This window comes from Electrophorus electricus, chromosome 3, assembly GCF_041902795.1.
Source record: "Electrophorus electricus isolate QZ-2024a chromosome 3, ASM4190279v1, whole genome shotgun sequence".
Taxonomy (NCBI): Eukaryota; Metazoa; Chordata; class Actinopteri; order Gymnotiformes; family Gymnotidae; genus Electrophorus; species Electrophorus electricus.
The window spans coordinates 6,667,501-6,691,577 of record NC_137499.1 but is presented as its reverse complement, the minus strand read 5'-3'; the positions used below and the strand labels follow the sequence as shown (position 1 = coordinate 6,691,577).

At 45.1% G+C, this 24,077-nt stretch overlaps 2 protein-coding genes across 7 annotated transcripts in view; one reads left to right on the top strand and one right to left on the bottom strand.

The window, feature by feature from the left end:
- Positions 1 to 22: 22 nt before the first annotated feature.
- lmnl3 (lamin L3) lies at positions 23 to 8,030 on the bottom strand. 3 transcript variants are annotated; one of them, XR_014122558.1, is made up of 13 exons: positions 7,253 to 8,029; positions 6,816 to 6,972; positions 6,416 to 6,541; positions 5,844 to 6,014; positions 5,329 to 5,454; positions 4,726 to 4,946; positions 4,309 to 4,528; positions 3,137 to 3,244; positions 2,786 to 2,905; positions 2,369 to 2,479; positions 1,321 to 1,389; positions 273 to 824; positions 23 to 139 (listed from the first exon to the last, which is right to left on the bottom strand). XR_014122558.1 is itself a non-coding variant. In XM_035532495.2 (12 exons), the coding sequence occupies exons 1-11, from the start codon at positions 7,636 to 7,638 to the stop codon at positions 1,348 to 1,350; spliced, it is 1,788 nt and encodes a 595-aa protein (XP_035388388.1). In that variant the 5' UTR covers positions 7,639 to 8,029; the 3' UTR covers positions 23 to 824; positions 1,321 to 1,347. The 3 variants fall into 3 exon arrangements, 2 of the variants coding, with proteins under 2 accessions (XP_035388388.1, XP_081566183.1); XM_035532495.2 differs by having other exon boundaries at positions 23 to 824; XM_081710057.1 differs by lacking the exon at positions 1,321 to 1,389 and having other exon boundaries at positions 23 to 824; positions 7,253 to 8,030.
- A 1,604-nt stretch (positions 8,031 to 9,634) lies between these two features.
- adamtsl3 (ADAMTS-like 3) overlaps positions 9,635 to 24,077 on the top strand; it is a 96,739-nt gene continuing 82,296 nt past the window's right edge. For 2 of the 4 annotated variants that reach the window (XM_081710047.1, XM_027019845.3), the window contains exons 1-2: positions 9,637 to 9,984; positions 10,685 to 10,806. In XM_081710047.1, coding sequence (XP_081566173.1) covers positions 10,696 to 10,806 — 111 coding nt within the window. In that variant the 5' untranslated portion in view covers positions 9,637 to 9,984; positions 10,685 to 10,695. Of the gene's footprint in view, positions 9,985 to 10,684; positions 10,807 to 24,077 lie in introns of all 4 variants that reach the window. The other 2 variants (XM_081710049.1, XM_035526907.2) reach the window with 2 other exon arrangements.

Below are 24,077 nucleotides of genomic sequence, written 5' to 3'. Positions count from 1 at the left end.
AATCAACTGTGGGTCCACCATATGAGTGACTGCATTAAAATTTTAATTACATTTATACATATACAAAAAGTGTATAAACTGGAGGACCAATAACAAATACCTAATGACCTTAAAGATCCATGTCAAGGTCTACAGAAGGCTGAGGATGGGAACAAAAAAGAATTTGAGTCAAACCTTTGCAAGCACAGACATAAAAAGGCACAAAAACATAAGTAAATCAAACTAGTGTAAGTAAAGCTGAAATGGAACAAAACTACAAATTTGCTTCACACCTTTTTAATGAGGTTTGCTTCTGTAAAATCATGGGGTTGGTTGATTGTTGTCCAGTAGTTGATCACACAGCACATGACTAGTGCTACATTTTTGACCACCTTTTCTACCAAAGTATAAAAATGCTTTCTATACCATATATCTAAATATCAGAATACAGCTTCTCATGGTTATATAAGAGTTCCGATGTTTAAACACATTATTTCTATCAATTATGCAAATCTGGGGATGCACTGTTCATCTGAGGTTCAGTAGGGAGGGGACAATCCTTGGTCAGGGATCGTGGGTGTTCAATTTCATGGCCCAAGACTGCTGGACTACTCAGTTCTCGCCTCTAGCTCAGCAAACATGAGTACGTGGAGAAATGTATCTTGATTAAAATGTCATCGGCATAAGGGTCCGTGAGTCAGAAGTGAGGCCGAGAGATTATATCCAAACTCTTTCCCAAAGACATGCAGCCGCCTGGAGGGGTGCATCCACAAGGCGCCTCGTACATCAGATCCGGAGGACAGTTACATGAGGGCACAGCTGGCTTCCTGGTTTCCTGCCACGCCCTGCACGAACAGGCAAAGATTTTATTACATTTACATGTGGGCTGGTACTCTGCGTTTCATTAACTCTTTCAACACAACTGAAATCGGCAAGTGAGCAGCGCGGGAACGGGATGCCGACGGGACTCGGGCAAACCAACGATGCAGGACAGCATTACCAGCTCTTGGCCTGAGTTAATGAGCCAACACAAAACATCTAAAATCAGTTACCGACACTAGGGAGACATTTGTGGTTTAATGCTAGTCGCATCCGTCTGTAGACGGATGGCACTGGAATCGCCTTCACGCCACATGGAGCCAGGACCAAGAGGTCATTATGCACGTGCGTCTGGGCATCAGCGGGCAGAGGCTGGGTGAGAAGCAACAGGATGTGAGAAGCCAGAGCATCAAATGCAATGCAGTACACACACACACACACACACACACACACACACACACGCGAGAGAGAGCGGGGGCCAGCTGCAGGAACACCATTGCATCGCAGTTGGCAGATCCTCACCTGCCGCTCTCGCTGAGCAGTGCCGGGTCAGGACAGAGCACAAGAGCATCTCCTTTTCTTTCGTTTGGCCTTTTCCATAACAAAAGAAATGAGGATGTTAGCCATGTCTGGCTAAGGCAGACGCTGGTATGACCTACAGGCACGGTGTTTCAAATGGCGCATTTCTGTAGTACATCCTCCACTTTCCTAATGCAACTGAGTGTTGGATGCGCTCAGTGGGCACAGTCCATTTTACATTACAGAAGAGGAGAGAAAAATCAAGAACTATATGGTAGTTCTACCCCCTGGAGACATGACGACTTCACAGCATTAGTAACAGAGGTGTATGCTAACTAACATAAGCTGACTGGACTTGAAAGTGGTTTGGCACAGTTCATGAAGTACATTGTAATTTCCATGTAGTAATTAAATTAGCGTTCTTAATGAGACTTTACTAAACTATAAGATTCAAGTACTAAATAGTCAAGTACGTAGTACATTCAGCAAGAACACAGGCTATAGTGAGATCTAAGACATGGTCTTGTATGTCTGTAAGCTACTTGTACTTAATGGAGAAAAGCACTACTTCACTACAGCATCCTGTTTTCAGTAGACTGAGTCTGAAGATCTGAACTACACTAGTTATTCACAGCTGAGCCCTAGGACTTCTGGACAGCTTAATGCGGGGTTGTGCTACTACTACTGCCACTGCCACCACCACCACTACTACTACCACCACCACCACAACCCCATCAGTCTCCAAAAAAACAAAAAACAAAGTTACCACAAGTATTTAAAAACAAGTACATAAAAGAGGCATTTGCTTCCCTGGTCCAATATATTCACTATGACTGAAATACACACAAGTCAACTCAAACAAACAAAACTGAGCTTTAGGTGGCATTGAACTATCTATATATCGAACACTGATGTTCCTTTGAGGAGTGCTGGACTGTCATAGCCATGTGTTTGTATGCCAGTTTAGTCTGTATGCACTTTGCATTTATGCAGCACAAAAACCGTTTACTAGACCTAGCCCTGGAGTGGCAAGCTGCCCGCTGGGGGTTACCTGTCGACGCAGGTGAAGCTTGGGGCCCACCCCGCTCTGTTCGTGGAGTTCCACATCAAAGTCTCCCTCATCGTGGCCCCGCACACAAACCACCGAGCGGTTGGCTGTCTCCTGATCCCCAACCCACCCAAAAAACATACAGAACATGACTGCCAAACAGGCATAAAATACACTACACAAGATTTCAAACATCTTCCCTCCTAGGTTAACCATAATGGAAATTTTACCCTGGTTTTAAAATAGGTACATCCTTTGTATCCAATAATTTCTCCAGTTAAAACAGAAGATAAACCATGCACAATTCTGGATTGCGCACACTTTTGAATAATCCAAGCACACTTCTGGATAATACAGTTTTATTCGTTTGAGTGCATTTGACGTGGTTTTGCTGTCCGTCACATAACCGGGCAGTCTTACCTCATTGTGGGCGTTGAAGAGAGAGACCTGGACACCACTGACTGTTCCCCACGTCTGTGGGCTCCTCATTACCAGGTCAGTAGGCGGATCCTCCTCCACTCCAGCGCCTGAAGACCAGATCTGAGCGCACATGCATCCTGGGTCATTTTTAACAGGCCACAAGTATTTGGGTATCCTCTAGTTATTTAGATATTGTAAAATTTGAAATCTTATTAGAAATCTTATTAGAAAATCAGAGTTTATGAACCAAGTTAACTCAGATTTCATGCACATTATTTAGATGTAAATATAACCTCCATACTTTTTAGGGCATTGAGTGAGTGAGTATATTTAATGTGTGGTGTTTTTTACCGTTAGTGTCTGTCCTGCATGCAGGACACAGGACGGCGGGATCTGGAAGATGACGTCATGTGTTCCTGGCTGGCTTTTCCTAATTACCCAGCCCTCTAGTGGTTGATCCTGAAACCAAAAAAATAAAGAAATAAATGAAAACACACACACACACACACAAAAAAAAAAAAAAAGCTTTCACAACACTTATCAAACATGATCGAAAGAAATATATCATGAGGCTTTGGGTCAAGTCATAGTTTTAAGGTAACTGTACAATGAAACAGACATTGCAATTCGAGTCAGGCTTTTGCTTAGATGACGTGTAGTTTCTATTTTGTAGGTACATATGCTCCATTGTCCTACTGCCATTTTCTCGTTAGCTTGCAGACCAGTGTAAATTTAACATTAGATTTCCAGCACCGTTCCACATCTTGCGATTGAGAGTGCACATTAGCAATGTCAAACAAATGAGACTCAATTTGGACCCTTATCCAGAGACTCGACTTGACCACCACTTGCACTCTAGAGACTAAAGACCTGACTCAGACTGGTGCCCCAGAAACTCTAGATTAGACTCAGAAAAAAAGTGACATTTAAAGTTATTACAAATTTGAATAATTTCTAAGCCATTTTAAAATTTGCTGCTAGACATGCATCGACAAATCTTTCAAGTGCGAATTCCAACTGCCACTTGATGCCACAATAAGTCACTCACAGCACACACACACACACACACACACACACTTCTCCCCATTCACACCCCACTTTAACCCTCACTATACACAATATAGCAACCACCTAAGAAGACCATAGCAACCACCATGGTGCCATAACAACCAATTAAACAACCATCACTGACATGGCAACAATCTAGCAACAGCATAGGAATCACGTGGGATACCTCCGCAACCACCCAGCAAGACCATAGCAACCAGCTGGATGCCATTGCAACAACGTAACCACTAGCAACGGCACAGCAGCCAACTGGATTTCATAGCAACTACTTAACCAATTTAATTTTGTTTATTTTTTGACTTCTGAATTTTTCCACACAACTTATATCTTTACACCTGTCACTATTTCTGCGTGCAAGCTTCCCGTAGTTGCTGCTCCGGTTGGAAATCTAAAGGCAAGTGCAACTTTTCCTTTGTATCAGCCTCTAGTTTAGCACCACTGTGAGCAGGCCGTACCAGGTCGGAGTTGTTCTTGAGCCTTATAAAGCTTCCATCCAGCTCGATCTCGTCAATAGATACACAGCCACGCCTAGAGGACTGCTGGGACACTTTGTAGCTCGGCGAGAGGCCTGAGCCCCCTTCATGCTTCCGTTTCTTGCCCCCGGCTCTCTGCGCTGCCTGCGTGCGCGTGCGGGACTCCGCCGCGCGCTGAGACGGACTCGGGGAGAGGTTGAGTCTGGCAATGGAAGCAAGTCAGTGCATTTGGAAACTTAAAAAGAGACAACAGAAGGCAAAGTACCAATCAAAGGACTCCGTTGGTAAATGGGAAACAGACCAAACACGCCATAAGATGCAAACCTTTAACTAAGCATTTTTGTGCGACAAGTGCGGTTAAAACAAAACGCTGCACTTTGCCTCCAGAGGTCCCCTCACCTCTGCTCTTCTCCCTCCAGCATCTTGCGGTAGGCAGTGATCTCCATGTCCAGCATGAGCTTGACATCCATCAGGCTCTGGTACTCCTCCAGCTGTGCCTGCATCTGCTGTCCCATGTCGGCCATCTCCTGCTCTTTCTGAGAGAGCCTCTGGTGTGCCAGCGCCCTCTCGCGGTCCAGCGTGTGCTCCAGTTCCTGGAGCTGGGCCTCCAGCGCACAGTTCTGAGCCAAAGGAAAACACATCCAGATCACCTTGTTCCCTTTAGGTAATGCTATAGATATAGACGTCTCTCTTCCGCGCGCACACACACACACACACACACACACACACACACACACACACACAAAGTGGTGACAGTCTTGCGGTACCATCCAAGCTTGAGGGTAATTGAGATATTTGAGTTGTAAAAAGACTGAATTTAAAAGAATTTTTGTTATAAAGTGTTATGATTTTAAACTGAAACTGAGTTGTGTATGATGGGTGAACTGTAGGACACATCAAGTTAAATGTTTGGCTGTAGCACATACTCAGCACAGACCTAGTAAATGAATTCAGTATTTGTGCTCAACTTCATTCTTGAAGTGTGAACCCTGGTTGCATCACCTGTTTCTGCAGGTGGCCGATCTGCACAGACTGAGACTCCAGCTTGAGTTTGGCACCTTCCAGCTCTTCTTTGGTTGAAGCGGCGTAGTCACTGTTCTTTAACGCAACCTGCTTGGCATTATCCAACTGTAATGCATAAACGAAGCAAATTATGAGATTGAATTGGATAAGTATTGTAGAAGCTAAAGGAATACAGGAAAAACACCCAAAAACTATTTTGGTATAGAAAATGGGGGCGGGCGGACAAACAAAAACAACATACAGCAATAAAGTGATTACATAAACAAACATTTGCCATCTTCAAATATGAAATGAACACATGGTTATCTTCAAACAGAGTGTTTTCTGCTTGAGCAATTGCAAATGAGATGAGAATGGACCAGTATTATCTTAATATATTATTAGCTGAATGGCAGAAGCACATACAGACCGCCGAGGACTGGCTACTCACTGGGCCAGTTAAAGAGGGCTTGGGCATGCCTTAGCATTAAAGGTACTCTCCAGCTGGTCCATACCTTAGCATTAAAGGTACTCTCCAGCTGGTCCTTGTACTGCTGGATCTGGCCTTCGTGCTCTCGACGGAGCTGCTGCATTGCTTCTGTCAATTTACTCTCAAACTCCTGCTGCTTGCCCGACTCCACCTCCACCAGGCGACTCTCCAGCCGACTGCGCATCTCTTGCACTTCCTGCACACAAGCACGGACAAGAACATCATACTGCCCTTGGCTGGACCTTAGGATGTGGCTGGTATTTAGTGCTGATGCGTTAAGTAAGATATGCTCCAGGACATCTGCAGAGAGCTACTAATGTCCATTTCCACAGGAAAGCTGGAAAAAAACCTGATCTACTGCCAAACTTATATATGCTAAAACATAACTCCAATTTATTAATAGAGGACACACACAGAAAATCCATTATTCACAGTGGCTGTAGTATCTTCACACTGCTGTACTTTATACGATCGAAAGTCATGTCAATATTAAATCAACAGTATGTTCGATAAGTATCTCTATGTTAATTTCAGGGAAAGCATCTGAGAAACCAACAAGACAACTCAATACTGACCTGCAGCTTCAAATCTCCTCACCTGTTCTGTGACATGCTTCTGGAAGTCCATCTGCTCTTGAAGAGTCTGAATCTGATTCTCAGCATCCACACGACGAAGCATCTCCGAGTTGATCTGAGCTTTGGCATTCGCCAGTGCTGATTCCAGCTGCACAACAGGTAGGCACAGAAAGACAGGTGACTGGCACAACAATCAAGCAAACATTTAGCCCTTCAATTCTAATCAACATGCAATTTTGAGACAGAAGTTAAACAGGAAGCTGCCATCAGCAGAGTAAATCTCGTCGACAAAGATGACAAACTATTCACTGCATAATATTTTGGGATGTCTTGCTATATATCAACAGCCTCCTTACTTATTGAACGGACACCTGCTCTATCTATATATAGCCAGAAAAACTAGGACACTTGCTAAAACTCACGTTTTCCACTTGCGTCTTGAGGTCAGCAACATCGTTTTCCAGCCTGCGGTTGGCCGCCAGTAAATTAGCAAACTCTGCCTCCTTGGAGTTTAGGGCAGTTTCGAGATTCCTCCAGCGGTCAACAGCACTGGTCAGCTCTGCCTCCTTCTTGCTGTTCCTGAAAGACCACAAATCTGAGCTTATTAGTGACACTATGCCAACAACCTCGTACAGAAATAAGCAAGTAAAAACCTCAAAACAACTTCAGCGCTTAAGGGCAGAATCTGGTTGCCAGCATAAGGGCTTTGACAGACCAAAGCAGTCCAAAATTCACTGGCTAGAAATCTGATATTCCCTTCGTATCTCTACCACTGGTCTAGCCAGTGATGACAATTTTGCATCGTGTTTGGTACTCCAAGTAAGCACACACAAAAAACACGATGTCTCCCTACCCTTACCTCGCCACCAACTTGCGGTAGTCTTCACACAGCTGGCTATGTTCAATCTGAATCCTGGCTCTCTCGTTCGCAGTGGTGTCCAGGGCCTTCCTCGCATCGGCCAGCTCAGTCTCGTACAGCAGCCGCACATTCTTCAGCTCCCTAGTCGCAGTTTCCTCCTTCTCCTCCAGGAGAAGTTGCACAGATGACTTCTCATTCTCGAGCTGTCGGACGCGCTCTATATAGTTGGCAAGTCGGTCGTTTAGTTGGCGGAGGTCTTCTTTCTCCTGCACACGGCTGAGCCTGGTCGGGCTGACGGGGGACGGCGACGCTCCGCCGGTGCTGCGTCTAGTAAAGCGCGTAGAGCGGCTAGCCGAGGTGGCCGGGGTGGAGGTCATCATGGCCATTGGTGACACCTATCTATTCCGGGAAGCTCAATGTCACCTTGCAGCAGGCTATATCTTAAAAAGCCGTTTTCAGCGTGAGCCGTCAACTATGATCCGAGATATACAAGTGCGGATTGCAAAGACACACTCTAAGTGCAGCAAACTACTATGTCATCGTAGCCAACACACTGTAGACTGCCAATGACTGCCCTATGTTTCCTTCATGCGTAGTGACAACAATAAACACGCTGCTAACGAGTTCGCGTTATCTTAGTTTAGAGGATATAACGTCCTAAAACCCGGTAGCACGTTTATTTTCCCCGTCAAAGTTGGCTTCATTGCGCACAGCTGTAGGACTTAACGGCCTGAATGAGCGTGGTGATGTCACGTCACAGATCCGACGGACGTTGGGTATTCTCAGTACAATTTAAAGGGAACGTTTTAAAACGCCTGCCACTAAATTTAGTAGAATTTAAAAAAATAAAATAAAGGCACATTAAAACACTGTCGCCAATAAATGAAATACGAATTTATTATCCAAGTGGGCTGCAACCCGTTCTTGCGGCGCACAATGTTGGGAGTCTGATACCATTATATGGACCGGCAATGTACCGCTGAACCTACCGTTCGTCATGCTGCTCATAGTGAGTAGGTGGAGACACAGAACAGAACTTGTAGCTTTTAACAGATCAGAATTAGGTCGTCGACCTCACAAAGCCTTCCAAACTGTTATCTTAAAGGTGCGTGGGTTTACGCTAACAGAGAGCGATGCGATCACTTCACCAGCAGGTGGCGACAACTCACTGTTTTTCGAACTTGAGACCACTCACTATAATGAATGGATTTGCTCGTTGAAATGACTGCGAAGCCTATTTAAAATGACTGGTCCAAGGAGGAAGTTATCATCTTTATAGATGACAGTGAGATGTGATGTAGCCTTCTGCTAATGCAATAAGAAACCGTTTAAGTATCCTTTGGGTCAGAACCATAGACTACACAGTCTATGGTCAAAACCACTTATATTATTAAAGACGTATTGACATTGGGCTCTGTTTTTAGTGGATCAAGATATAGCCTCTCTATAACTGACTTGGTCTTATAAGTTACCATGTGGTCTTTCATTTAACAGATATCACTTCAACCTTTAACCGCGCTGTTGTCTTTTTCATCCATGGCTAGCTGGGAACGGACCCGCTATGGTACTTTACAGCTGGACCACGATTCCCCAGGTTTTCGCTTTAAACATGTGTTATTCCCTCCACTGTCAAATATCCGGAAATGTGGTAATTCCCTAGCAATGCCCCTGAAAGATGGAACGGACCGCAAAGTCCTGTCGTGCCGTGTGTAATCGGCGCACACGTGTTTACGTGTAACTGTATGCAACTATAGGCCGAATTTAGCTGCCGCCCCGTGTGAACCGAATCATCCAGGACGATGAAGTAAGCCGACTGTGATTGAAACTGCGGGGGCAGGGGAGCAGACGGAACCTGTTACATCCACAGACTGGCAGCAGAAGTTAATTAAAATCACAGGCTTCCCATTTTACTGCCAACTTCTGTTCTGCACCTCCTAATAAAGGAGCAAGTGTGCGCCCCTCCGGCACTGTCTGTGCGCTTTTTGATCACATCCTTATAAGGACATGCCTAATGATAAATATGTCCATAAGGACATGCCTAATGGAGAAATCCGAAGAGCGTCATGTGGCAGTAAATTGAAATAGTTCCAGATAGTGCTCTGACACTGATGATTATCAAGTTATTGTTTTTGTTTTTTCCCATCGACATTTAAGATATAGGTTTACATGGTCCATCATGTACACCAGATTGCCTTGGCCAGAAGATTGACACATCTTCATCATCATCATCATCATCATCTGTTTAATATTCTACTTCAGCCCACCTTTTTATTAATCTGCAATTATTCCCATTTTACTCCTCTCTGAAGTTAGAGGGCTCTGGAGGGATCGAACCTGATACCCACCCATTCATCACCCTCCTCCTCCTCCTCATTATTTCAGTGCTGCGGGTTTGCCTAGTCTCCGGATTTTGGGCACGGGAGACAGGACGCCTAGCGGAGTGGCAGAGCGCAGCACGCAAACTTATGTCACTTCATTATTTTCATGTAGCTTGACGAGTCGCAGCGCAGCGCTCGGGATAAGGGATAAACCCTCTAATAGCACAGCCGTTGTCACCGCGTTGCGCATTCTGAACCTCCGAATCGTCCTGGTTTCGGCGTATGCAGCTGCCACAGAGCGAATTAAAGCAGATATATCAGCGCGGATCCACAGCCAGGAGCTCCGGGGCTGTCGGCTTTCTTCGAATTAAACAGAAAATGTGAATCTCTGCGTGACTTTACTTTGTAGCAAAGGTAAGCGCGCAACTGACACAGTCATAGCCTCTTATCTGTATGCATAAGTAATGATAACCAGGAGCGTGGATGTCAGACACAGAGTTCCCGTTCTCTGATCGTCTGTTATTAGTCATCACTAGAGCAAGCTTAATACGTCTGCCCTGATGTAGGCGACCAACTGCGCTTATGCTGTATTTGGATATTACCGCCCGTGGAACAACTCACAGGCGCATAGGCGTCAGTCTGAGATTTAAAACGCCGCAACATGACTGAAATTCCATCTGCATGCGGATGAGGATTTTTTAAGGCAATTTAGCCTAAAACAAGTGGTAGATGCACAAAACTGTGGTTTGCCATCCAGGAACTGTCCAGGATGCTGACTTAAGACTAACGGTCTATCGTTCTTAGACTACCTCATATATCTTGGTCCTTCAGCTCTTACCCGAATAGCGCGTCGATTAAGTAATACTAATACAGGTTAGTATACAACTTTCTATAGGAGGGATAAAATACACACTTGGCATTTTCTTATTATTTCTTGTTGGAATTAAAATTCTGAACGAATGAACTTAAAGTGCAAAAATCAAAAACAAACAAACAAAAAAAACTCTATTGCTTCACCTAGCAGAACTCCGGGGAGGGAAGTACATCATGTCACCAGCCAAAACTAACATCATATCCTGTACCTTTCAGCCTGACAGTGTACCTCTCTTTGCAGGCAGACATCACATGACACTTATGAGACCATCGGGGGAGAGCAGCATTATAAAAATGGAACATTTGGTTTTCTGCGTCTGCCAGTTCACCATGGCTCTCACGCTTATCTTCTCTGGGATTGAGGTATGAACAGCATCTGCTGTGATCACTGCTTGTGATCGTGTCGTTCATTCTGTACATTACCAAAATAGGGTTAATTACCCCAGGAAACATGGGAATGCGTCATTGCATCCTGCTGCTATGCCTGATTTAATGCTATGGAAAATAATCATGTCTTGTTTGCTTTTTTGGTAGAAAAAAATTGCTTGACTTTGCACTGCATTGCATACTGTCTCGTCATAAACCGCATTACCCGAGGGTAGGATTTCGTGGTGATGTGACCTATGGCACATGCGTATGCCTTTGTTCTTTATCATGGCAAAAACTAGTCAGTGAACTTGTGAAAATGCCATCTTAGCACTGCCTTAGTGATGCAGTTTGGAATGTAAATTAACATTCATGTTCAGTCTGTTTCTGATGACAAATGAGATTAAACTCAATTACGCAACAAAGACTTGACAAACATCCACCAGTATTGGCGAATATATCCTCACCATATCTTAAAGCAACACCCCCATCTGATTTTGTGTTATGACACTATACTGAAGTAGTAGTAGTAGTAGTACTGAATCTATACCACAACCAATCTAAAGCCAAGTTCTGGCACAACACTCTTACTCTGAGTGCCGTTTACTAAATAGAGTTCCTGGCCCAGAACTACACTGCATCTTCCGAAGGGGACCAGTTGAATGTTCTCTCATTTTATACGACACAGAGCACTCGTTGCCAGTTATATATAGAGTGCCGCGAGGAGCTTAATGGACAAGCTGGCATGCACATAAATGCTGGCCTAATCCGTGACAATAGGCAGCCGAGGACCGCTCGATAGCGGCAGCCTGCACTCGCGGAGCCGGCGACCGAAGCCTAGGGCTCGTCCGGGAATAGCAGCAGGCTGAAACCGGAGGACCGCCTTTGTGTACCTGGAGGAAGCATGCCTTGCCTGAGTAGCGCGCACACAGAGTGGAAGGACAGAAGGAGAAGGGGTGGAGCGGAGCAGGGCAGAGCGGGGCGGGCAGACACAGGAGCAGATAGTGGCGTGGCAGCAGCGTGGCACAAGGAGGCACGTCGGATCGCGTTACCATCATAGACCATCTCTCCAGTCACCTTTTCCACTTTTGCGGATTCCCATGCATTTGGCTGTTTTTCAGGGTTCCAGACAACGCATGTGCAGAGAACATGGGCCCCTTTCCTTTATTTCTTTTTAGCACGAAGGCTAGCGGTGTATGTCACGGGCCTGCCCACTCCAGCCTATCACGCAAATGTTTTACTGACCCCCACCATCAATCTCAGCCATCCGTCTTTAAGAGAACAGCTTGAAATTTTGAGCTTAAATTGAAGCTTTATGTGAATTTACTTAGGTCTTTCTCCGAGGGCTCTTTGCAATAATCTTCAGGAATAATATTTGCACTGTGAGCTAAACACTTTTGCGTGATTTATGTGCACTAGGGAGCGGCCTGTGGGAGTGCCTGAAGGCACGTGGGGTTCTAGCACACACAGAGAAGCGGCGTGAAACAGGTGTCCTGCTTTCTCTGTTTGAGAGCTGCTCCTTGCCTCAATCCCTGTCTATCAATATGGCCTTTCCTGCTGGTGTACCACTAAACTCACACACACATGCACGAGCGTGCACACACACACACACACACACACACACACACACACACACACACACACACACACACACACAGAAACAAACAAACAAACACGCTGTTGCTGGAACATTTTATACCTGTGGCCGAGTTGGTATTTTGAGTGGAAGATTTCCCTTCCCACAGTACATATCTGTGGGAGGCTTTTTTATTGGATTGTGGGTGTGGGGGGGGGGGTGCACTTTGAGGTATGTAGCTTTAGTCTTGATGTGTCTAAGTGCATTTACATATTCAAGAGCAGAAATTGTTTACTTTCAGAAGAAAGTGGAACTGGACATTTTCACACTAACCATTCTTTTTTTGAAGCAACACACTCACTCTCTCACTCTCTCTCTCTCTCTCTCTCTCTCTGACTCACTCACAGACATTATATATATATATATATATATATATATATATATATATATATATATATATATATATATATAATGTCTGTGAGTGAGTCAGAGAGAGAGAGAGAGAGAGAGAGAGAGAGAGAGAGAGAGAGAGAGAGAGAGAGAGAGAGAGAGATAGTAGTGAGAGAACAAGGATGTTTTGGACTAGAAAATTTCCAGGGAGGCAGGGGAGTACACTGTAGTAAAATATGTAAGGGCAATGAAGAGTTAACAACTGCAGTGTAGTACGCAAGGTCTGCAAAGATCGCTTCTGACAGAGGTCCTTCATTAGTGGTGCAAGCAACAGGCTTCTGAAGCTGAAGACGTCTAGGAGGTGAAATAGCAGATGTTTAAAAACAATCAGATTGATTAAGCACGATTGAATCTCTCATCAGTTCTATGGAATTCTCAGGCATATCAAATATTCGCATCCTTGTGCGCACACTTCCTTTCCATCATTGCTGCCCTGTCCGTGTTTGGATGACCCGCTACTCTTGGGTCTAGCCAGGCTCTATTTTTTATTGCCTTTTGCCATCTACGCAAACCACTTTTCTCTCCATAATGGGTATCTTAGGAGAACAAGCTCATCAGGAGAGCTATTCCTCTGCAGGGAGAGTCTGCAGTTCACTTCCTGTTGCCTAAATCCTCCCAAAGGATCTCTGTCCGAAACATTGTTTAAGGAGAAAGTCAGAGGCCGACTGAGCTCATGGTGGACATTGGCAAATCGTGGCAGACAGGATTAAAAAAAAGAAAAATGCATTCATGCTTGGCTTGGTCCACGGATTATGGTGAGCAGATGTTGGATTAGCTTTATGCCTGATTACTTTTCATTGTTTTGCATTTTCAAGGACATTTACGCTTTGCGAAGGCCTGATCAGAGCCAGTTCTGTCTCTTTCTTTTTATAGGAAAATGCGTCTTAATTACAAAAACTTCACCTGAAATGACTAGTTAAAAATAACCCCAATGCCTGCTCACATCAGGATCCTGTCAAAATCATGTGAGATGGATTCCGATTCTAAGATATAAAACTTTATCTTCTGAATCAATATTAATTCAGGTCCATAGCCATTTACAGACCTTTGTATTCTAAAAAGTCCAAATGTCCAGGCAACATGCACCTTACCCCTTACCCTAACCCTAACCCTTACCCTAGGGTTAACCCCTTACCCTAACCCTAACCCTTACCCTAGGGTTATCCCCTTACCCTAACCCTAACCCTTACCCTAGGGTTAACCCCTTACCCTAACCCTAACCCTTACCCTAGGGTTATCCCCTTACCCTAACCCTAACCCTTACCCTAGGGTTATCCCCTTACCCTAACCCTAACCCTTACCCTAGGGTTAACCCCTTACCCTAACCCTAACCCTTACCCTAGGGTTATCCCCTTACCCTAACCCTAACCCTTACCCTAGGGTTAACCCCTTACCCTAACCCTAACCCTTACCCTAGGGTTAACCCCTTACCCTATCCCTAACCCTTACCCTAGGGTTAACCCCTTACCCTAACCCTAACCCTTACCCTAGGGTTAACTCCTAACCCTTTCTGTAACCCTAAGCCCCACAGGTCAGGTGCAAAGTCAAAGTCACAGTCAAAGTCAAATTTATTTATATAGTGCTTTTAGCAACGGATGTTTGTCAAAGCAGCTTTACAAATGTTCAAGTCCAAGTCCTCTGTGAGCAAGCCAGGGGCAACAGTGGCAGGGAAAACCTCCCTAGAGCACGAGGAAGAAACCTTGAGAGGAACCAAGCCTATGTGTGAAATGTGTGCAGTGGTGAGTTCCCAGATTTGGGAGAGACACTGCATTCTACTGTTGTCCTTCAAGTTGATCCTCTTGAGGTCAAAAGTGAAAGGCCTTTGGGTAAAATGGAACACTGGCCTCTTTTGAGGCTATTTTCAACAATTAGGCTAATATATTTTGCCATTACTAAAAGAGTATTTATTAAACTTGAATTCTCTTTGACCTTGGATCACAACAAATTTAAAGAAAATCCAACAGACTAAAATATTCTGATAGGATATATTTCATTTTACGTTGTTTAATTGTTGCTAATTAATCAATTAAAAACTAATACAGGAGGGACAAAGAGATTTGCCACAACTGAAATGGATTGGTGTGTTAAGCAAGTATGTAGCGATGATATGCGTGTCAAACACAGCGTGGGTTGCAGACGGCTAGTGGCCTTTAAAGGAAGAGCCAGGCACCAGCACCAGGACTGAAGTGCAGGGGAGTCCGCATGCCTGCTCCTGCATGTGTGAACTCAGGAACCGGTTCAGACTGTGCCTGTTAGCCCAGCTGAGAATAGCCCTCTGCCCATCGTTATTGCGGGACGATGTTCTACAGAGGCTTGTTAATGGCGTGTGTGTGTGTGTGTGTGTGGGTGGGTGTGTGTGTGGGTATGTGTGTGTGTGTGTGTGTGTGTGTGTTACGCAGAGGTGTGAGACAGCAGCTCTGGGGCTTTGCACTCTCAGCTGCTGTTGTGTGAACAGAGAGACAGTGAGGTTGAGCTACAGTCTGTTTTAACAGCTGAGGCATGAAAAACATAGTGTGCCCCTGGACACTGAGCTGCAGGAAGAGGTGTGTGTGTGCGTGTGTGCGTGTGTGTATGTGTGTTTGTAACAGGGACACACAGCTGACATTCTTATGTCATGTAAAAGAATAGCATCAGAAAAAAACCTATTTAGAGTTTTTTTTTAAAAAAAACCTTCAAAATAGAGTAAGAAATAAATGGAATTCATATTCTTAATAGTGTAGACAGACATTATTAAAGCATCTTCTCCATGAATGAGCTATAGCCTTGGTCTTTTCCTTACTCTGGAGAAGAAATCCACTGATTGGGTTTATTTGCATTTTACCAGGCGAAACACGAGATCTGCAGGAGATTGACATTATCTTGGGTTTACATCAAGGTGGTTCCTTGTTAAAATCCCCTTCTCTATTTCACGGTCTCTCTCATTTGCTGGTGTTTGATTTCAGCAGCTCCCACGAGGGCCAGTGTATTAGAGGCAGATTTCAGTGAGCTTGAGCAAATTTGTGAGCATGAGATTTTCTGTGCTGATACTGTGATATGTCAGAACCTCGCCTGCAGTGTCGTTTTCAGTTCTGAGCAGCTGTTGCTATGGCAGGTGGTGAAGTATGAATAGAATTTGTTTATCACCTCCAGCTGAAGTGTTTCCTTTATTCTTGGCCTTTGCCATTAACCTGTTAAGCAGTAATATATGCTCTGACGGCATTGCGCCATATGCTATTGTATGTGGCCTGCCACTGGGAGACCCGGTGCACAGCTGCTTACAATTGCAATTTACAGATAAAGTCCTAAATCAACCCAACACACAAATAAGTTTTTTTTAAAATAAAGTAACACCCAGGAGTATACTGAAATCATTCTGAAATGAGTCTTAATGAATCCCACATGCAGTGTCAGGGTTGGTGCCAGATCTCTTGCACCAGTTTTGGTACAGAGCAGGAGATGAAAATGGAGAAGACAACATGGCAAAGCCCAGCAGAGGAGAGGGGGCGGCAGCTATAGAGGAGACCTCACTGCCCAGCTCTATAGAAGAGACCTCACTGCCCACCTCTTGGTCCACTCAACTTTGGCTGCTTCTGAGCTTGACTCAGAATGCACTATGTTTGCCCGGATTAGAGCGCACTCAGTCTGACCTGGCTCAGAATGCATTTTGTGTGGTTTTCCTTGTGTTCTGCTTGGCCTGGTTAAGAGTTTAAGTACACTCTGGTCTAGGCTAAGTGGAGTACACTTTGGTCCAGGCCATGTGGAGTACACTCTGGACCAGACCTTGTGGAGTACACTCTGGTCCAGGCCAAGTGCAGTACACTCTGGACCAGGCCTTGTGGAATACACTCTGGTCCAGGCCAAGTGGAGTACACTCTGGACCAGGCCTTGTGGAATACACTCTGGTCCAGGCCTTGTGGAATACACTCTAGTCCAGGCCATGTGGAGTATACTCTGGTCCAGGCCATGTGGAGTACACTCTGAGCCAGGCCATGTGGAGTACACTCTGGTCCAGGCCATGTGGAGCACACTCTGGTCCAGGCCATGTGGAGTACACTCTGATCCAGGCCATGTGGAGTACACTCTGGTCCAGGCCATGTGGAGTACACTCTGAGCCAGGCCATGTGGAGTACACTCTGGTCCAGGCCATGTGGAGTACACTCTGAGCCAGGCCATGTGGAGCACACTCTGGTCCAGGCCATGTGGAGCACACTCTGGTCCAGGCCATGTGGAGCACACTCTGGTCCAGGCCATGTGGAATACACTCTGAGTGTAGTCCATTGGCCTGGACCAGCAGTTCTGAGTGGCTCTTGAGGCACATCTCCAGACGGCACCCCTTCCTTTCAGACCAAGGTGAAAAGATCACTTATCTGCCTTTGCTACAAGCATTCACCCCCCACCATAGACTCTCACTCACTCTCTCTGGACGCAGCCCCCCCCCCCCTCTCTCGTAGCGCTCTGAAAGGGTCTTTCATAGAAACGTACAGTGTGGCCATTCACCCTGGTCAGCTGTAAACAGACACGCTCCTGATCTGCCCCCTCTGCACTGCTAATCAGCTGGACAGGATCCTCTCTCTCTCTCTCTTTCTTTCTCTCTCTCCCTCTGTCTGTCTCCCTCTCTTTCTGTCTCATACTCTCATTTTCTCTCCTTCATTCTCTCTCTCTTTCTCTTTAGCTTTCTGACACATCAAATCAGCTCTGGCACCCATTGTATAAAACTGTTTATTTCTTCTGTCGGGCTGAACTAGCTGTGAGTCCTTATAAAGACTATTGTATATTGTAATGTGGCACTTTATCTGGGCCAGAAAAACTCCTGTTAACAATCATTTGTTTTAAGTTGAATGCTATATTAAATTGCTCTGGTTTCCTAAACTGTGTGTATGAGGTTGCTGGGCTTTTGTCAGTGTGATTCAGGACTTTCCCAGATGCTTTTTGGGCTAAAGATTCAGTTTGTGAGGTAGCAAATGACTAACCGTAATATCACAGTCTATTTATTGCGGCTTTAAGGGAGATGTGAGATTAAACGTATAGTGGTGTTCTTGCTTTATATAAAAATAATGCTACCATAACTGCTACTCCTCAGCTCCAGGGATCTGGGTTTGATTCCCAGACTGCTGCCTGTCTGGAGTTTGCATTCTGCATGTGCCTATGTGGGTTTCATGGTTTCATCCCATGCTCTAAAGATGTCTGTGTGTTGGGTTGATTGGTGTTTCTAAATTGGCTGTGTGTGTGTGTGTAAGTGTAATGAACTGGTGCCTGTTCAGGGTTTGTTTCTGCCTTTTGCCCTGTACTACAGTGATAGGTTCTGTAATACTGGGATAAGTTCTGTACTACTGGGTAGGGGTACTTTACTACAGGGGTAGGTTCTACACTACTGGGATAGGTTCTGTAGTTTTGGGACAAGTTTGGTACTACTGGGATAGGTTCTGGGCTCCCATGACCCTGATTAAGCGGTTTTAGAGATGAAGTGGTATGAAAATTAAATCTCACCAAAATGATCATGGTTATCAGTTTTATCGAAGTACTTTTAAAATAAGGCATTGACAATGTGTTGAAAACGTTCAAGTGTATAAAATGTTCAAAATCACTATTATGGTATTATTATTACTACTGCTATTATTACTATGATTATTATTGTCATCATACCCACAGTCTTCTGTGTTGCATTTGAGCATATACAATGGCCACATTTACAATTTAAGAAGACAGTGATTGTAATGAGCCTAACAACTGACATCAAAACAGATGAGTATAGTATTTCTATACAGTGTTTCTATAGAGAGGATTATAGTGTTTCTATACAGAGTGTTTCTATACAGAGTGTTTCTATAAAGAGGATTATAGTATTTCTATACAGAGCAGTATAGTGTTTGAACTGTAGGAACACTTTTACAACCGAAGTCTGTTGGATTTTAAGTGAACTAAAACATGTTGGTTGTGTGACTAAACTTCTTAACATGTTATCGTGTGCAATAGGTGAATGCAGACATGACAGATAGTGCAGCAGAACACGCAGGGGTGTAGTGCTACTTTAAGAAGAGTTGGGGTGATGCAGATGGATCAGGATTCTCCTAATGTTCAACTCATTATTACTATTATTATTATTATTATTATTATTACTATTATTATTACTATTATTATTATTATTATTACTTTTATTATATTGTTGCTAAATACCCACATGAAAAAAATATTTATGAAAGTGAAAAATGAAAATGAATAATATATTCAAAAGAATTCCAGAATTTGATCAATAAACTATATTTGAACTGAAAAGAATTTTCCTTTACTTGTTGTGTTTTTCAGAGTTGAACTTGAACTTTCAGTTTCAAATTTTAGTTTTAAAAAAAACTAAAATTTTAGTTTTTAGTATTGGCCCAGATTTGGCACCTTAGCCGTACTTTTACGAGAGTTGTTAAAACTGAAAGCTTCAGATTACATTATTTACAAGCTATTAGCCTGTTAGACAGACAAACCCTGACATTCTCCCCATTCCAAAGTCCCGCGACCACACTTCAGACTTAGTCCTCTTAGGATGCTGAAAGATCTGTCACTGCTGTCTGCCATGTTTTCACTGACACAAAACAAAGCTACGCCGCGTGGCCCGTCTCTGTCTGTGCGACCGCTGCTAACGTTGGTTGATGCTGGACGGTATTTAATGCCAGTGTCTCAAACCGCAGTAATCAACCATGGTTTAATGATAATGAAAAGCTGAAACCGTAACACTAACCGTGGAGAATTTTACTGTGGTTTACCATAACAACCGGTAACGTTTCCATCCCTCAGCGGTTTAGAAGATGACTGACTGTTCCTAAAAGTCTTAAGGCAGTGCTGAGTATGGAGAGATCACCCTTTTCCATTTGGGAAATATCCTTGTGGCATCTGCAGCAAAAACTCTAGTATGTTATTCAATGTAAATGAGAGTAAATTGGGTTTACCCTTCACACTTTCTGTGGTGTGTCAAAAAGCTGGTTCAATGACAACATTCTTGTCCTGGCCACAGATGTTAGGTGATCTGCTGTGGCTAGGACTTGGTCCAAGTGACCCACTACTGGATTTTTTTCTAGGTCCACACTCCAGCTTCCAAACAGAACCTATATAAGGTTTGTAGGTGTGGTCAATGACAGAGGCAGGCTTATAGACTAGAGGGGGTGTGGTCAATGACAGAGGCAAGGTTAGAGACTAGAGGGGGTGTGGTCAATGACAGAGGCAAGGTTAGAGACTACAGGGGGTGTGGTCAATGACAGAGGCAGGGTTAGAGACTAGAGGAGGTGTGGTCAATGACAGAGGTGTGATCAGAAGCGCTGTCTCTCGTCAGCAACAGTCTAGATCAATTTCCTGTCAGTGACTACAGCATTAGTGCTACAGTAGCCTCTGCTTGGTCTCCATTCAGGGCAAAAACATTCTCCTGCTTTAGTCCCCTTTGTTGTGCCATTTATTAAGCTTAATTCGGAGAACTGAATTCATGTGTTCAGCTAATATCCCCAGCATGTCCTCAGTACCTCAGCAGTGGTCTAGGCCACTGGCCATGCACAGCAGTGAGCAGGCGTTTAAACAGAGGTGCAGCAGCTGTCAACAGAAGGCCACATCAACCCCCACTTCACCCCCAGGGTCTTTCAGCCTCCACCCAGAATTACTCACCCACGTTTTCCCTGAGCGCCCTGGCCCCTCCATCACCCCAGCACCGCTTGCACAGCCAGTCAGGGGGTAGCACGCGGTGACAAGATTGTCTCCAGAACAGAGCAAGCCCCCCTGGCCTCCTCATTGTTTTGCAGTATAACCGAACTAAGATAGCTGTTACTCAGCACGCCGCACTCTCGGTTTAGCCGGTTGCAGATTGGAAATCTCACCCTGCGGGACGAGGTCCTGGACCCACATTAAATAAAGACAGGTCTTAGTTCAGCTCTTGCACCAGAAGACACAGTGGGATCTCTGCTTAGTCATCTGAAAGTAATCTGTTAGAAAGTGTCATCTTTCTTCACATTAGTTTTTAAGAGTGAGTGCACCCACCCCTTCTTAAGTGGCGCCTTTGCCTTCTTGTCTTTTGTTCCGTTCGGGGTGCCTTCTGGGAAAGCAGGCTTCTGCCGAACAGCTCATATTGTCAAGTGGCTCTTAATTGTTTCAGGAAACAGGCTGTGTGCATGTGTGTTCAAGCGTGTGTGTGTGTGTGTGTGTGTTTGTGTACATGTGTCTGCGTGTGTGACATCCAGCAGAGTTGCTCTGAAGTTGCCCAGACATACTTGAAGCATGCTGGGAGCAGCCTCGAAACACTTGTCGGGCTGATAAGGGCTTTCGGTGTGGTGCACGTGCCCCTCCTCGCCTCTCACCGGTCCCAGTCTCCTGATAATTCTTTCTGATACAGTCAGTGGGCAGAACTGCTCACTGAAGAGAGGAAAAAATAAAGCAATCATTTAGAGGTTTATCAGGAGAGATAAGTTGGGCTTCTGACTTTTCTTATTCTGTCTGGCCAGCAGAGCAGCAGAAATGTTTCAGTCCACCACAGTTGGCATTTAGTGGCATTTAGTGGAAGTCTCAGCTTCATCCAGCACGATGAGGAGAAAACAAAATTGGAGGAGCAATGTGGCCTTTCCCAACACATGGAAAAAGAGAATGTGGATAAGTGTTCTTTGCTGTTCATATTTATATGCGATATTTTATATGCGATTTTCAAGAGCAAGACCGAAGTTGTGGCTTCATCTCCAGAAAGCGCTCCTAGTCTCCAGGTTCAGGTCTAGACAGCAGACCACGGACAGTGCACTTCAGACTCAAACCTGCATCTACACCCTGATCTCCATTTCCCCAGCTCTCTGAATGCTCAGTTTTCCGCTGCCTGGTAGATTAACATTTGTGTTTCCATGATCCTTGTCACTTGCAACCGCTTATGTAGTTTTTCTAAAGGGAAAAAAAACAGTGAAATACCAAATACTGTTTACTGAATACTGTGTTTATCTCTGTGAGCTATTGGTCAAGCCTGATGATCCTTGTGCGATTAGTGGGGGCTTACAGTGCAAACCTAGAGAACCCACGCTATGCTTACATCACACATAAAGCAATGCAGCTGTGAGCAGATAGAGTGTCGTGTGTTTTCCTTAAAGTGAACATTTTCTGTGACACCCCCCTCACCCCTTTCAGGGGCATAACACTAAGTGAGGTTTGCCTTATTCTTTTTGGACTATGTCCCGCACTGACCTGACATGAGTGCTTGGTGTTAGAGGCAGAAGAGGATACATTATAGCCACATGGTGTGTCCCCTCCGTGACTATGACAGTGAACAGGCCAGATACATTCTTCCAGATGAGAGCTCTGCCAGGAGCAGTTATGGCTTGCCTGACAGGTGAAGAATCTCAGAGTAAACCACATGGCAGGTCAGCACAGTGCTGCACAGATCTCAGATCAGCCTATCAGCGTAAACGTGACAGTAACTTGGGCCTGCACTCGCGCACTCGCGGATCTGAAACAAGGGATACGTAAGCCTCTCCAAACAGTATCATTGGCCTATGAACGCTTTTCGCCCGCCATACCCGCGAGTCCACATTTGCGAGGGCAAAAACCAATCCTGTATTAGGAAACTCGCGCTGTGTCCTCTGATCTAATCTTGGCCGTTTTATACTAAAAAGCCTTAAACTGACCCAAGAACAACCTCAGCTGACAAATGATGTACAGGCTGGGTTACATAAGCCCCGAACCCAGCCAGGACTGTCTTGCTTTTATTGGGCTCCACTCCTCCTGAAAGAATCGAGACATTCTTCTGGGCAAGACAGCGTCTTCCCCTTCTCATCTTCGCAGCCCGGATTCATACCGCGGACGTGGACTTACTACTTGGCTCGGGGACCAGTGGAGACAATGCGACTACAGTCTCCTGACAGAGAAGTTCGAGCGTTAGCGAGAGCACCTGCACTTGCTGCTGTAAATGCCAGTGGCCGTTCGAGTAACCTTTTTGTAATGAGCTTGTGTGCTGCCAGGATAAATAAAAGGCAGTTGACTGTCTCTGGTCCTATCTGATATCAACATGCCATGCGGCTGAAAAGCTGGCAGAGGAGAAAACAGCCTTCTGTTGACGGGTTCATGGCGGCTGGGAAAGGAAAGCCGAAAGTTTCTAGAATTGTTGTGGGTGTTTCACGGGGAGCGAAGGCTAATGCAGTAATGTTTCTTTTGAACGGAATTGCAAGGGGGAAAAAAAAGTCACAAACGTATGAAAGTTTTCTGGGCTTGTGTAAAAAGGCAAAAAATCCAAAACTGAATAAAAACTTTGACAACGCTGCCACCCCTTGGAGTTTGGTTATTGAATAAATGCCATGGCAGCCCTGTGTCTAATTATGATGATTATTTTTGCACTGTCAGAGCAGCTTCCTGCAGAGTAGGGTGAAGAGGGGAGTTGTGAGAGGCACGTTTGTTTTGCCTTCGCCCACCAGGCTGAGATGACTACAGTGGCATGTTTGATCTGCTGAAGTCTGAACACCTCACACACACACAGAGCTGGATGAGGGCGGCGGTGGGGGGGGGGGGGTGCGTTTGTTATCCCAGCCCCTCTCTGAGCGTACTGTGTGGGCTGCCTCTTGCCTTCTTAGCCCACAGACCCACAGACAGCCAATGGCCACATAGAGAATCAATAGGAGAGGAGCATTGCTTACCCTCTGTATCAGAAACCAAAGTCTGGATTACTTATAGTGATGGAGGAGTCATCTATGGGGGAAAAGAACGCAGGTGTGTGTGTTGTGTGTGGGTGTTTGAGAGAGAGAGAGAGAGAGAGAGAGAGAGAGAGAGAGAGAGAGAATGTTCTCTTGAATGTGTCTAGATCTGAGTGGCAAGCAGTGCGCGCACACACACACACACACACACACACACACACACACACACACACACAAACTGATCTTACTGTTACCTAAAGAGCTGAATGATTTTCTTCCTCTCAAATTAGAGAGGGGTGTTATCCCACAGCTACAGTACACATAATACCCTCTACACACACACACACACACACACACACACACACACACACACACACACACACACACCTCTGCCCCACTCCAAACTCACACACATGCACAAACAGACAGCAGGCTGTTAATGCAGTCCTGTCATTGTGGGACGCTGCCGGTGATGAAAGTGTGCTGGGCGCCTCTCGCCTGAGTGCTTGCTCTGTCTCATTGCGGGACCCCCAGCGAGAGCTGTCTGCGCCGAACAGCCATCAGATGTATTCTTATCCGCTAACTGCCTGTCATTCATTCTCCACACAGGGGCCTTGTGCCCAGCCGCGGGATGGAAT

What these genes read in the sequence shown, in the direction of transcription:
- lmnl3 (XM_081710057.1), bottom strand. Translation starts at nt 7,638, where the DNA reads ATGGCCATGATGACCTCCACCCCGGCCACCTCGGCTAGCCGCTCTACG. An exon ending in AGAAGCATGTCACAGAACAG is followed by an intron (nt 6,015 to 6,415) that starts GTGAGGAGATTT and finishes GCTTGTGTGCAG; the next exon opens with GAAGTGCAAGAGATGCGCAG. An exon ending in AGCTTCACCTGCGTCGACAG is followed by an intron (nt 825 to 2,368) that starts GTAACCCCCAGC and finishes CTGTTCGTGCAG; the next exon opens with GGCGTGGCAGGAAACCAGGA.